Source organism: Apodemus sylvaticus, chromosome 19, assembly GCF_947179515.1.
Source record: "Apodemus sylvaticus chromosome 19, mApoSyl1.1, whole genome shotgun sequence".
Lineage (NCBI taxonomy): Eukaryota > Metazoa > Chordata > Mammalia > Rodentia > Muridae > Apodemus > Apodemus sylvaticus.
The window spans coordinates 11,216,224-11,230,687 of record NC_067490.1 but is presented as its reverse complement, the minus strand read 5'-3'; the positions used below and the strand labels follow the sequence as shown (position 1 = coordinate 11,230,687).

The window sequence follows — 14,464 nt, the reverse complement described above, 5'->3', positions numbered from 1 at the left end:
CAGGGAACCCAACACCATCACAGAGACACATACAGGTAAAAACACCAATGCACATAAAAGTAAAAAGCATTTTTACAAAAGCGTTGCAAAACAAAGAAAGAAAAATGTCTGGGCAGTGGTGGCACACTCCAGAATCAGAGGCAGGTTCAGTCTCTGAGTTTTGAAGCTAGCCTGATCTACAGATGGAGTTCCAGGATGGCCACGGCTACACAGAGAAACCTTGTCTTGGAGACAAAGGAAAAAAAGCCAGGCATGATGGTGCATGCCTTTAAAACCAGTATTTGGGAGGCAGAGGAAGGTGGATTTCTGAGTTTAAGGCCAGCCTGGTCTACAGAGTGAGTTCCAGGACAGCTAGGGCTACACAGAGAAACCCTGTCTTGAAAAACAATAAACAAACAAATAACCACAAAAACAGCATTTGGCAGGCAGAGGCAGGTGGATTTCTGAGTTCAAAGTAAGCCTAGTCTACAGAGTGAGTTCTAAGACAGCCAGGGCTATGTCTCAAAAAAAAAAAGAAAAGAAAAAATTCTCTATATGTATGGTTGTTTTGCCTACATCACATGCTAAATGCTGGGCTGTTTTCCAGCCCCTACTCTTCAAGCTTGCTTCCTTCCTCCCCTGATGTCCCATCATGCTTAGTGCTATACACTATCTCCATACATTTCTCTCCAATGCTCTCTCCCCACGATCATATCCTTGAAACCCACTCATCTATTAAACCTCATCCCTGAAGGGAATCACGTGTTATATGTCAGCCTCCTTCCCGGACCAACTGCCACAGTTGTTCCTGTTTTACATTTAACATAGACCATTATGAGACCAACGAACTTATGGGAAGGCATCATGAAGCCTGCAATATCGAGGGGTGCAGGGGCCTCACTGCATCCCTTCAGCACAAGGCTGGACAGCAGGCCTCTCGCCCAGCAAAGACAGGTCTATGCTGCACCCATTCTTTCCTAATACGAGTGTCATTTTTGAAAAAAGCAAATCAACCACAGCTACATTGGACAAGGGGTTGCAGACTTCCACAGCCCCAAACAAAAGCCCAGAGAGCAAGCAACAGGGCAGTGCAGACAGCAGCCAACTACCACGCAGCGTAGGGCAAAGCTGTGCTAGGAAGCTGTAAGCCATGGCGGACAAGAGGGACCAAAGCAAGGAGGTGCCGTCCATCCTACCTCCTCATCTGGCTGGCCGCACTGTAGTTTCCAAGTCCGAGGAAGGGAAATGTAAAGGAAGACAAAGTTTTAAGATGCTGTGGCAACCAGTCACCCACAGACACGGGACACCGCAGGCTGACCTACCTGGCTGTCGCGGGCCCCGGCAGGCTGCGGCCGGGCTGCCTGGCGGAGCCGCCCCTCCAGCCTCTGGATCTCCTGCTGGAACTCCTCACGCTCGTGCTCGCGCTCGGCAGCCTGCTCCTGGGACAGGAAACCATGCGTGAGGACAAAGCCAAGGACAAGGCTGCAACCACACACCACACGCGTCCGCTCACCCAACGACCCCCTGGTTATTGTCAAGTTTTCAAATCAGAGATAAAAGTAGCAATCTGATGATAGATTGCAAAGGACGTGTCTCACGAAGTCACAGCGTTTTGAAACTGTTGGGCGGGAAGGCCACAGTCAGCACAGGCAGCTCTGCATTCTGCAGAAAGAAACTATAGACACCTCCTGGGTCGCCAGCACACAGCTCCACTGCCAGAATTTTCTCCCAAGACCATAGTAGGAAAAGATATGGGTCAAGAAGATGCCAGAATAGTCACACAACTCCCTACCTACCATAGTCAACACAACAAGGCCACTGGTGGGCATTACAGCTGTTTGTGCTCTAGTACGTTTTTGTGATGTAAATTAAAAAAAAAAAAATCCTTCTTACATCCATGAACTGCCGCTGGCTACGTAAGTGCTTGTCGAGGGCAGCCAGCTGCTGCTTCAGGGTGGCCACTTCCTCGGCCAGCTGGGCACAGCCCCGGTGCTGCACAAGCTGGTCCTCCAACTCAGACTCCAAGACGCGCATCTGAGAGAGCAGCGTGGCACGATCCTTCTCAGACTGCTTCCTGGACTCCCACTGGTCTCTGGTAAGAGAGTCCACCTCCTTCTGCAGTGCTAAGGAAGCCAAGAAAAGAGACATGGAGTCCTACCTCAGAGAACGAGCTGCCCCAAGCAGGGCTTGTGACTGGTGGCTTGTCAGCACCAGACCCTGACAGACTGCTCATAGGAATCCAAACTGGAACGGCAGAGGACCACTCAGAGGGCCATCACCACATCCAGCTGCCCTGTGAGCCTGAGATTCAACCATGACCCCACGAAAAGAGTTAAGCCTCGACCCCTCTCCAAAGCCCTTTCTCCTCTGCACAGTTGTGACAACCAAAGCCTGAGCTACCCTGTCACCTGTCAGACTGTAAGCCCACATCCTAACATAGCCACAACTCTGTGAGGTGATCTCTGGAAATACAAATTACTTCAGAAAGTACTTTGTGACTTTACTTAAAAGTCACATCTTTTAAGTAAAAGCTGGCTAAGGTTTAGAAGTCTGATGTAAGTGTGTCCTGAAGGCAGGGGTGGTGCACGCCTTTAAGCCCAGCACTTGGGAGGCAGAGGCAGGTGGATCCCTGTTACTGCTAATCTACACAGAGACCCTGCCTGCCTCAACCCCCTTTCTACTCCCGGGCCTCCAAAACAGTGTGTTCTAGTAAACCAGCCACAATATTCTGAGCATTCTGTCTCCAACATGAAATCCAACATGGGTTAAGGCCTGCATGCTACTGACAGCTTAGGGGGTAGGGGAAAACACTGGCTCTGGAGAAGCACTCGCAGAACTATGGCAGGACAATGACATATCTCGGAGAAAACTAAAGCATTTAGTAAATCAAAACAGGGTTGGGGTTTGAATGCCTGTCCCCAGTAAAATCCAGATTGAAATTTAATACCAAAGTGAAGCTGATATGCGAGGGCCTTTGAGATGTAACTAGGCTTGTAGACCCCACCCTCAGGAATGAGTTTAACCCCAACAAAAGTGGGGGAGGAGGATTCCCTCTCTTGGCCCTTCAGTATCTTCAAGGGGACCACAGCTTCTGAGGCACAGGCCTGCTTCACCATGGACTTGCCAGCCTCCAAAAACCAGTTTCTATTAGTGACAAGTGACACCGGCCAGAGTTAGGGCCGTGGGAAAGGGGTTGACCGCCATGTCACAAAATAAACACACAAATAGTAGTGCATTTTCCAGGATTTTAACAATGCAAATGAAGTAAGGCATGGATAGACAGAGGGCCCCCTGGGAACTGAAACTATAGATTAACAAACCTCTTGTTTAAAAGGATTCACTAGTGACAAATCCTGAGAGATTATCAAAACATAATCAATTTATTGCTTGTTTGTTTGCTTGGTTTGTTTTTTGAGGTTTGTCTGTATATCCCTGGCTATCCTAGCCTGGAGCTCAGAGATCCGCCTGCTATCTGCCTTGAGTGCTGGGATTAATTAAAGGCTGCACTGCTGTCCCAGTCAATTTCATAAATTCTTACTTTCCTGACAAACTGTGACCAGGAATGTAACATTATAACAAATGTCCATGCTAGGAAGTCAGCAGTCTCAGGAAACTGTCCTTAAACATGCAGCTGTAACAATGTCATTCCCAAGCTTCCATTAAGGGAGAAGTCTAAGCAGGGCCTCAGCATGGAGAAACACGCGGGTCCCTTTAAGGCCTCATGACACCACCTCCCATTTCCCTTCAGTGGTGGGGTTGTGGCTTATGCGGGCTGTGGGATGAGGACTTCCACACACACAAGGCATAGAGCCACACAGGCAGGCCCAGCCCCTCCCCAGGTCCCCTGCGAGGAGCCCTCACTGGGACCTGATTGGGCAGACAGCATAATGGACACAAAGCATCAACTCTGGCCAGACAGCACAAACAGGACTTATAACTGGGAGAGTCATTAGAGAAAAGAGTAAATGTCACTGGAACAGTGACATGGGACGGCGCTGCTGCTTTTTAGGAATGGTTATTAAAGATTATAATGTCATCCACTACTTTGCCGCCAAAGCTCGGAAGCATTTTCTCCTCTTAGTAATTTGAGGTCTGATGCAAGCATACAGTTCAGCATGCGGGGAGCTCACTCGTGACAAACCTGTGTCCTGCTGTGCTGCCGAGACAGGAGCGCCTGTGGTAACGGGAAAGACAGCATCACAGGGAGGGAGGCAAGGCCCGAGCAGGGACAGTGGTATAGCGTAGGCCGCCAGCATTCCAGACTGTAGGCCCTGCGCATCCACCACACCACTGGCTGCCCTCAGGCGGACACAGAGCCCGGCACGCAGGGGTGCGGGAGGTCATTTTAGAGAAAACACAGCATCCTCGTAAAGAATTGAAAGGGCCGGGCAGTGGTGGCGCACGCCTGTAATCCCAGCACTCTGGGAGGCAGAGGCAGGCGGATTTCTGAGTTCGAGGCCGGCCTGGTCTACAGAATGAGTTAGTTCCAGGACAGCCAGGGCAATGCAGAGAAACCCTGTCTCTCAAAAAACCAAATCCAAAAAACCAAAAAAAAAAAAAAATTGAAAGGAAGGCAGAATGGGGGTTCTCAAAGGTCCTGGGAAGCTGTCTGGGAAGTGAACTCAAAATAAATTTGCCCACCCACCCCCCCCACCCCTCCCACCCCACCCACCGTGGAAGGATAAAGGGACAAGAGGAAAAATTAGGGCTGGGTAAACAATTCCAAGTGAGACTCCAGGAGAAGATGCAAGAGCTTGCTGGTGACAACCAATGGACAAGAGATTCCCTAAGGCCAGAGGGCCACTGCCACGCTCTTGTACTGGCCCAACCTCCTCCTAAGTCTCTGTCGGGAACACACCAGCACAGCACAGCCATGGCGCTGCCCAGAACATCAGGCCATACTGTGACAATTGTCACAAAGAATAGGACAAGAGCGATGGCAGCCCCAAGAGATTCCCAAAGAAACCCAACATAGGCATGCAGGATACTTCTTGAGGCGGCCAGACAGTCCACAGGCCCTCAGAGACTCTGTCTCTGCTGCCTCATGTGAATAAAACACAAGGTGTCCAGGGACAGGATTCGGGCACAGGGTATGCACAAGAAAGGGCCAGCTGCTGAGAACTGTCCCAGAATAGAATAGGAGACCTAACAAAAAGTAAGACATTTAACTGAATGGTCTGGGAGTGAGAGCTCATCACACACAGGCGGAAGTACAGAAGCACCAGCAGGGCTGTGAAAACCCACAAAGCAGAATACAGTGGTGCAGTTCTCGGCCTCAGGTGCCGAGGAGGAGAAATGGGCACAAGGGTCATGCCTGCCCAGCTATTTCCCACAGAAGGAAAACTGAAAACACGGAAAAAGACATACAGGAAATGAAGAGGAAAGAGAGGACAGGGCACACGCGGAAGTGTTTCTGACAAATCAAAAATGACCTGTCCATCCAGTCTATGTGTCATGTTTAATCCATTTTCATTTTAAACAGCTAAAATATCTAAAAATATATTTCATAAAATATAGAGCATGGTGGTATGCTGTAATCCCAGCACTCGGGGATGCTGAGACAGGAGGATAACTAAAAGACTAGTCTGGGCAACACACGAAGGACGTAAAACGACCTGATGAAAGTGTGCTATGGTTTAAAGGTTGCATGTTTTTGTCAAAAGCTCCGATGTAGCAAGGTGTGTGTTCTGAGCTGGGGCCTGAGGGAGGGGCTGCATCCTGAAGCTCATCGGTGGATGACCTTTGGCAGAGGGTGAGAGCTCTGCTATTAAAAAAAAAAAGAGAGAGCTCTCTCCTTCCTCCTGGACTGCAGGGAGCTGGGTAGCTTTCCTGTCACACAATCCCACCATGACAGGCTGCCTCTCCGCAGGCCGAAAGCCAAGTGGGCCAAGCAGCCATGCCTGAAGCCTCCAGACCGTGAACAAGAAACCTTTCCTCCTTTACATCCCCTCCTAGTCAGCTGCCACATACGAACTACTTAGGGGACTAACACCAGACACGTATTTCAGTGTGGTTTTACGACAGTTCATTTTCCAGACCCTAATACAGTAGCCTGCTGCCTTAAAGGTGTTCCCTTCCCTAGAGGCACAGCTCATTCGCAGAGTCAGCCGTGAAGACAGACTCCCTCTGGACCACTGCAGAGCAACTGGATGCTGCCTCCTCCCCAGACGTCCTCCCTGTGGCCCGCGCTTCCCATCAACCATCCCAGGCAATGGGAAATGCTTTCTGCCCTTCTGTCTCTGGAAAAGTTTTCATGCAATCGAGGACCAGCCGCTGCGTTGCCCATCCCACTCAGCCTCCTGCCCATCACCCGTCTCACCAGCTTCTCTTTCTCTTGCTTCATTAGTGCAAGTTTCCTTCTGGTTCCACAAGACGGCATTTTCCTCCTTCAGGGCGAGCAGCTCCCGGGCAGCCTGCTGCAGCTGCTTTCGCAGATCCTCTAGCTCCAGGATCAGCTGCCGTTCCGAATCCTCCTTTTTGCCCAGTGCCTCCTGCAGATCTGCTTTCTCCACCTTGAATCCTTCGAGGAGACCTAAAAGACAGGCCAAGCCCAGTGAGACCTGGCAGCCATGTGGAAGGGTGACAGAGACTGCTGGGGGCCCTTACAAAATGCTGATGTGGCCAGAGCACTGCAAGGTCAGAGCAGGCCACTCCTGGTGAGGAACCACAGGGTCAGCAACCCTCAGAGAAGGGGGGGCTGGCTCTCTAGACAAGGCCGGATCCCTGAAGAGAGTTGAACAGCAGCCAGCCCATTCATCTGTGCAGAGCTGCCACTTGTGGGACAGAACAGCCGTGGCGGACCTGGGTGCCACCTGATGGCTGAGATACTGAATCACAGAACAGGAGAGCTCAGGGCCAAGTGACAGCAGTCACCACAGGACTCTTATAGCCCAGACACAGACCGATCACCAACATGGCTTCCCGGATGCAACTCTCCAAAGAAAATCACCGAGGAGCAGAGCTAGCAGCTCGCCCTCACAAGGTCTGATCGGGCATTTGCCGTTAAAGACCCTACTTTTCACGTGTCACATCTGCCCCCAGGCTGAGCACAGCTGAGGCAGGACGCCTCCCTCCCCCTCCCGCCGCCATGTTGCGCTCACCCTCAGCCGTGTGCAACTCCAGTGCCAGCCCGTCCTTGGCCACGCTCTCCTCCCTCAAGCGCTCCAGAAGCTCCTGCTGCTTCTGCACAGCCTGGGCCACCTCCTCGTTCCTGTGACGGAACTCTCTCTCGACACAGCGATGGAGCTGGCGAGCCTCCTCCAGCTGTTGAGAGACATTTGAGGATCACAACCACATACAAGAAGATACAGGGGGCATGAGGAGGAGAAGGAAGGAAGAGAGGAGCCGGGGTGGGGGAGGGGAGCTTGTCACCACCACTAGTGCTGGGTGGCAGGGCCACCAACAGAGCACTCTCTACGAGGCTCAGAGTTCCTCCTTAGCCTCCTGAGTGCCCTCCTGGCACCTGTGTCTCACCTGGGGCTTCAAGGCCACTTAAGGCCTAAATGGGCCTCAAAACACAAAATGCCTATACCCCAATGCCCCCCACAACCCCCAGGAGACAACAACAACACAGCATCCTGGCCCAGCAATGTTTCACACAGAAATACTTACTGAGTGAACTGCTAACCTCAGAGAAAAAAAATAAGAGTCATCTGTTGCTTTCTCCAGCTTCATGTTTCTATTTAATATCTTCCCAATTACCTGCTCTAAGAAACAAGCCAGGCAGTGGTGGCATATGCCTTTAGTCCCAGCACTTAGGAGGCAGAGGCCGGTGGATTTCTGAGTTCGAGGCTAGCCTGGTCTACAGAGTGAGTTCCAGGACAGCCAGGACTACACAGAGAAACCCTGTCTCAGAAAAAAAGGAAGGAAGGAAGGAAGGAAGGAAGGAAGGAAGGAAGGAAGGAAGGAAGGAAGGAAGGAAGGAAGGAAGGAAGGAAGGAAGGGAAAGAAGGAAGGGAAAGAAGGAAGGAAGGAAGGAAGGAAGGAAGGAAGGAAGGAAGGAAGGAAGGAAGGAAGGAAGGAAGGAAGGGAGGGAAAGAAGGAAGGGAAAGAAGGAAGGAAGGAAGGAAGAAAGGAAGGAAGGAAGGAAGGAAGGAAGGAAGGAAGGAAGGAAGGAAGGAAGGAAGGAAGGAAGGGAAAGAAGGAAGGAAGAAAGGGAAGAAAGGAAGGGAAAGAAGGAAGGGAGGGAGGGAAAGAAGGAAGGAAGGGAAGAAAGGAAGGAAGGAAGGGAGGGAGGGAAAGAAGGAAGGAAGGGAAAGAAGGAAGGAAGAAAGGGAAGAAAGGAAGGGAAAGAAGGAAGGGAGGGAGGGAAAGAAGGAAGGAAGGAAGGGAAAGAAGGAAGGGAAGAAAGGAAGGAAGGAAGGGAGGGAGGGAAAGAAGGAAGGAAGGGAAAGAAGGAAGGGAGGGAGGGAAAGAAGGAAGGAAGGAAGGGAAAGAAGGAAGGGAAGAAAGGAAGGAAGGAAGGGAGGGAGGGAAAGAAGGAAGGAAGGGAAAGAAGGAAGGGAGGGAGGGAAAGAAGGAAGGAAGGAAGGGAAAGAAGGAAGGGAAGAAAGGAAGGAAGGAAGGGAGGGAGGGAAAGAAGGAAGGAAGGGAAAGAAGGAAGGGAGGGAGGGAAAGAAGGAAGGAAGGAAGGAAGGGAAAGAAGGAAGGGAAGAAAGGAAGGAAGGAAGGGAGGGAGGGAAAGAAGGAAGGAAGGGAAAGAAGGAAGGAAGGAAGGAAGGGAAAGAAGGAAGGAAGGAAGGGAAAGAAGGAAGGAAGGAAGGAAGGAAGGAAGGAAGGAAGGAAGGAAGGAAGGGAAAGAAGGAAGGAAGGAGGGAAAGAAGGAAGGGAAGGAAGGAAGGAAGGAAGGAAGGAAGGAAGGAAGGAAGGGAGGGAGGGAGGGAAAGAAGAAAGGAAGGAAGGAAGGGAAGGGAAGAAAGGAAGGAAGGAAGGGAAAGAAGGAAGGGAAAGAAGGAAGGAAGGGAAAGAAGTAAGGGAAAGAAGGAAAGAAAGAAGGGAAAGAAGGAAGGAAGGAAGGGAAGGAAGGAAGGAAGGAAGGGAAAGAAGGAAGGAAGGGAAAGAAGGAAGGAAAGAAGGAAGGGAAAGAAGGAAGGAAGGGAGGGAGGAAGGAAGGGAGGGAGGGAGGGAAAGAAGGAAGGAAGGAAGGATGGGAGGGAGGGAGGGAGGGAGGGAGGAAGGGAGGGAGGAAGGAAGGAAGGAAGGAAGGAAAGAAGAGAAGAAAGAAAGAAAGAAAGAAAGAAAGAAAGAAAGAAAGAAAGAAAGAAAGAAAGAAAGAAATGAACAAATTCCACTTTTTAGTGATACTCTCCAAATATAGTATGCAATAAATAAAGGTGCAAAAGGTGGATTTGTAGGTTCGGGTTGGTGGTGGCTTTTTATTTTAAAGAAAGGCCCAGGGTCTCACTATACAGCCCTAACTGGCCTAGAACTTGCTATCAGACCAGGGTAGGGTCTCAAGTGCTGGGACTAAAAATATGTGCTCCCACAGCTGGCCCTGTGTTTTGCTTTTGAGCCAGGCTCTCATCTATGCTAGGTTGGCCTGAAGCTCACTGTTAAAACAGTAGATGACCTTGAACCCCAGATGCTTCTGTCTCTGCCTGAGTGCTAGGACCACAGGCATGCACCACCATGCCTGGTTTACACGCTGCTGGGCCTCAAGCTGGGGAATCAGCCAAGATTCTAGCCGTCGTTCTCACGGGATGCTCCCTTGGAAATCTCAGTTCAATTAAAGAAGCATTCGTGAAAGTTTACACAATCAGCCGTAAAAGACTAACATCATCAGGGGAAGAGAAACGGCACCCGGAAGAGGTTAAGGGTTTCTGTCTCTAACCACGTGGTAGAGTAAGGAATACTGGGTGCACCCAGGAATTCAGATCTGCCTGGAAAATGAAGATACCTCTGCAGCCTGCGAGCTGGAGTGATCACTAGGAACAAGGAGGTTCTGCGGTAACATAACCATCCAGGCAGCCCTGTCGGCGAGGCATCTGTCGGTTTGTCTCATCCACCCACTCACCCAGCAGCCTCTGCCTTGGGGCTTGGGCCTCACCTGTTTGGAGGAGTCCAGGGCCATCTCCAGGAGGCCCTCCACAGCGGTGCCGAGGCTCTGGAAGACTCTCCTAATCGGCTGCTCGCACTCCAGTGTGTTTTCGGGGCTGATGAAGAAGCTCTCACACACGTGACTGCTAATTTCACACACTGAAGATGTCTCGGCCCCTTCTGGCAAAGTTCTGTCTATCTCCAGGAGACCCTCATCGGACCACATATTGCCAAGGGCTGCAGCTACAAGACAAACAGACACAGATACCCACATCTTCATTCAGTGAACTCACAAACTGGACCTACTTACCTGGGACAAGTGTATGGAGGTGTGGGGAAGGCACGCATGATCCACCAGGAACCAACCTCAGAATCAGATCATGTTACCTAGCCCTGATCCTCGCTCTCCTGGGGTATGGGAACTGGCAGGACACAAAGATCCTGAGGGCACTCTCAGCATAGTGAGCCCCCTTCCCAGAATACACTGCGCCAACAGGCAACTCATCTTGGTGTATGCACCTGCTAACCGGGCATCGCCTGCATCTGTCGCATCCTCGTGGTCCAGGAGGAGCCCGGCACGCTCACTGATCCGGCTCTTTAGGGTCACAGCTGCCTTCAGTGTTTCCCCAAACAGATCGAGGAGTCTCCTCAGGGCATCTCGGAGGGCTTTCCTAAGATAGGAAAAAAAATAAAATATCATCAGAGCTGTTCTTGGCCCTTTCACAAAATGTTAACCACATGCCTGCAATTTTTTGGGGGGTGGGGTGGAGGGTGGCCGTGATTACAGGGCTTCAATTGTAGGGCTTCAATAAAACGAGAGATTTTGTGGCTCTTTGGTAAAATGGGAGGAGCTTCGAAAGCGTCCGGGTATGCAGGTAGTTAATGTTGAATCATTAGGACAGCAACATGGCTGCTGTGTGTGAGCCCCACAGTGTGGGCGTGTGGGCCCGTGGGGGGGCGGGGCAGGCAGTCATCACTGACCCCTCGCTCTGAGCCAGGTCCACGTCAGCCCTGAGCATGCAGATCAGCGTGGCGCCCTCCTGGTTCTCCCGCTCCCGCCTCTGCTGCAGCTGCTCCAACTCCGATCGGCACTCTTCCAACTCCCGGCTCAGCAGGAAGACCTTGTCTCTCACCTGTTGGGAGACCATGGCAGATCTCAGTTAAAGCCAGCAACTGCTGGGAAAGTCCATCACGGGTTTTAAATTGCGTCAAATAAAAAAAAAAAAGGCCAATGGTGAGCATGAGAGGGAGCAAAGGTCAGAGTACTGTTCTTCCTTCGTTATTTACCGGAGAATATATAAAGAAGGTCTACCTGTCCCCGATACACAGGAAATCAAAGGGCAGAGTCATATCGCAAATAACAAATCAAAATAAAAATCTCTGTGCCTAGTCGCTCACCATGAAATTAGTCAACACGCAGACACGGGTCCTTCTTACGTGTTTCTCTTCAAAACCAGAGGCAAGCCTGGAGCAGTGGCTCACACCTTCAATCCCAGCACCCAGGACACAAAGGCAGGAGGATCTCTGAGTCTGAGGCCAGCCTGATCTACATACTGAGTTCCAGGACAGCCAGGGTTATGTAAGAGACTCAAAAACAAAACAAAACAAAAGCAAACAAACAAAGCCAAGACTTGTCTCAGGCACTCGGGACAGGTAGCAGGGGGACCTGCCTTTCCTGTGGCTGGCTACTAGGGCTTCCCGTGATGTCCGAAGCAGTAGCCACAGATCCCAGTAATCTGGGGGAGCTTGGCTTACAAGGCAGGACACCAGCCACAGCACCATTAATCCCAGGGTCTTTGGCCTGGGCCAGCTGTGAATGACAGAGTTTCGGCAACTTTCAAATGAAAGAGAAAAGTACAATTACCACACATGCCCGTGAAGGCACTAGGTACCTCTGCTCAAACGGAAGCACTCCTCTACCCCACAACACACACCCACATCTGTATCAGAGCGGAGGTCAGGCCGAGGACGTGCTGACACACCCCAGGTCGGAGGAAAAAGAGAAAGAAGGCACCAAAGACCAGTGGCCACCAACTAGAGACGTGGCACACTGTACAGCACCGAGCAGGAGCACACCTACCCACAACACGGGAGCACTAGAGCGGGGCACGGGTGGGCCAGCGGCCCATGAGAAGTCAGTGACCTAGAAAGTACAAACATTAAACAGGATATGCTAAAAGCATCTGGGCAGCCGTGAGGACTGCTCTCAGAAATCAGCATCCCTGTAGCAACCCAGATGTCGTGAACAACAGATCATAAACCCAGCTTCGAGAGGATTAGAGTCAGGGGGATCACAGGGACTGGGTGGCCTCCAGTTGAAAGAACACAAACTGACTATAAACATATGCACAGACAGTCTTCTGAGTAATATGGAAATGCAGATTACGGCACAGGGCATCCTGTCATAGCCACAAAGCCAGCAGGGTGAGCGAGAAGGGAGGACCAGCCAGGGAGGGGCCCAGAGCTGGAACAGCACAGGCACAGTCAGCAGAGAGAGTCCAGATTCACCTAGGCATCTGGGGGTGTGTGCAGAGTGCTCGGAGCTCTGCTACATCCTGAGAAGATTCACAAAGGGAAAATCACAGGAACAAAAGCAATGAAAGCAGGAAAATGGAAAGGGCCAACAGCCCCACTTTGGTTACTGTCTCAGAAGGAAGCCCATGCGGTTCCTCGGCTCCGATGGAGGTAACAAGGCGGGCAGAACGGCTCAGCAGGTAAAGGCTCTTGCTGCCAAGACAGACAACCTGAGCTCAAAGCCTGCTTTCCACACGGCAGAGAGAACTGGCATTAGCAGGCTGTTCTCTGACCCCCCACCCAGGTGATATGACACACGCATGCCCACCCATGCAACAGTAGAGTACGGTAGTCAAAAATCCAAAAACAAAGTCACGCGGTATTATTCAGAAGTGCATTAAGAAAAAGAAACGCATTAATATGTGTAAAACAAACAAAAAACCCTAAAACCACAGGATGAAAAGGGAAGGAGTATGAGCTCACGCAGAAACACCACTGAGGCGTGAGCTATGAGGTGCTTACTCCGGAGAACAGGAGTAAGTTTTTCACAATGGTATTTTAACTGAGCATGTAGAGTTTTAAAGATGCTAGGTAAGACTGGGTCACGATGAAAACACAGTATTTTGGAGTGTGGTTTACCTAGAGGAATGTTTGTCCTTCTCTTAGTTGGGGATACCACTGAGCCTTGTGTGTAACTCTCGAGCAAGGACGTGGTACTGAGGCAGCTTCCGGGTCAGCTTCCCTTGCTCCACACAGATCCACGCACACATGTGGCAGCGTGAACAGCAGATGCACCTGCCTTGGGGCCACTCACCCCACTGGCCACAGGCATCTGCAGGCCTAGTCCTTCCCTCTTCCCCTTCCTCACACACACCCAACAAGCTGTGAGCCTCACCTCCCTAGGGTGGACCACTACATCACCTTCATGATTTCTCTATCAGCTGCAGCTTAAGATTTCTTTCTAACTCTGGTAACTGCCTCTCCTCTTTTTGAGACAGGGCGTCACTATGCAGTCTAGGCGGGCTTTGCTATTTTCAGTATTTCTGACAACATATAAGTTATGCCTTAGAATTCTTTGCAAGGCTGCAGCTCCCCCACGTAACCCCACAGGTTTGGATCAGGCCGTGCCCACAGCCTCACCCTAGACTTTGCTTGTCCTGTTGGCCGCTCACCTTCCTGTGCAGTCACCATCACGTCAGTCCACCTCTCAGCACAGCTGAGGTCTCCGGAGTTGGGACTACGCCCCTCTGACCTGTTACTGCCATTAGACAGCTGCCCTGATCCCATCCAACACTCCAACAGAATGCATAGTGCAGATAGTGGTGCTGGCCACAGGACTTGGAAAATGACAGAATTCCCACTGACTTGTCTTAGCATTCTATGTAAGCATTCTGTCCCTGTAGCACTAAGCTCAGGTTGATCCACTCCACTGCTGCTGCTGTTCTTGGTGGTCATCCCATGGTACTGGCATCTCCAATACTCCGGGGTCTTCCGCTGCAACTAGGCTTCACCAATAGCCTCTCATAGCTCTCTTCATGGTGCCAAGCCTCAAATCCTTTGCATGACCCCTTCAGTCCTGGGCCATCTACTACATCCGAGGCTGCACCTTCACCAATGGCCTGCTGCGACCTCTCACAGTGCTGAGCCTCACTGCTCTCCATGTTCCCTTCATGCCTTCAAAACCAGTACCACCTGGTACACATTACCAAGTCCAGCCGCAACATAAGGTACAACCTTGGCTATCTCTGGAACAGAGCTTCTTGTGCTCTCAGGAAACACTTTCCAGAAGATTTCACCTCAGTGATGCTGGTCTCTTAATCACTGCTACTTTCTCAGCTCCAGCTGACCAAGCATCAATAGTTCCAGTAGGTTCTTCTATTTTTCACTCTAAAACCAGAGCCACGTGGCAAAGCTGCCGAGTTCTGCTGCTGCAGGA

The 14,464-nt window shown here is 51.0% G+C and overlaps 1 protein-coding gene across 9 annotated transcripts in view; it reads right to left on the bottom strand.

Annotated features, from left to right (window-relative positions):
• The window catches only part of Pcnt (pericentrin), a 90,603-nt gene that overhangs the window by 41,684 nt on the left and 34,455 nt on the right, over positions 1-14,464 (bottom strand). For 8 of the 9 annotated variants that reach the window (XM_052164444.1, XM_052164445.1, XM_052164450.1 and 5 more), the window contains exons 14-21: positions 10,996-11,147; positions 10,534-10,685; positions 10,025-10,257; positions 7,080-7,242; positions 6,299-6,511; positions 1,873-2,102; positions 1,302-1,418; positions 1,176-1,196 (exon numbers count right to left, since the gene is read on the bottom strand). In XM_052164444.1, coding sequence (XP_052020404.1) covers positions 1,176-1,196; positions 1,302-1,418; positions 1,873-2,102; positions 6,299-6,511; positions 7,080-7,242; positions 10,025-10,257; positions 10,534-10,685; positions 10,996-11,147 — 1,281 coding nt within the window. The remainder of the gene's footprint in view (positions 1-1,175; positions 1,197-1,301; positions 1,419-1,872; positions 2,103-6,298; positions 6,512-7,079; positions 7,243-10,024; positions 10,258-10,533; positions 10,686-10,995; positions 11,148-14,464) is intronic. The other variant, XM_052164446.1, reaches the window with a different exon arrangement.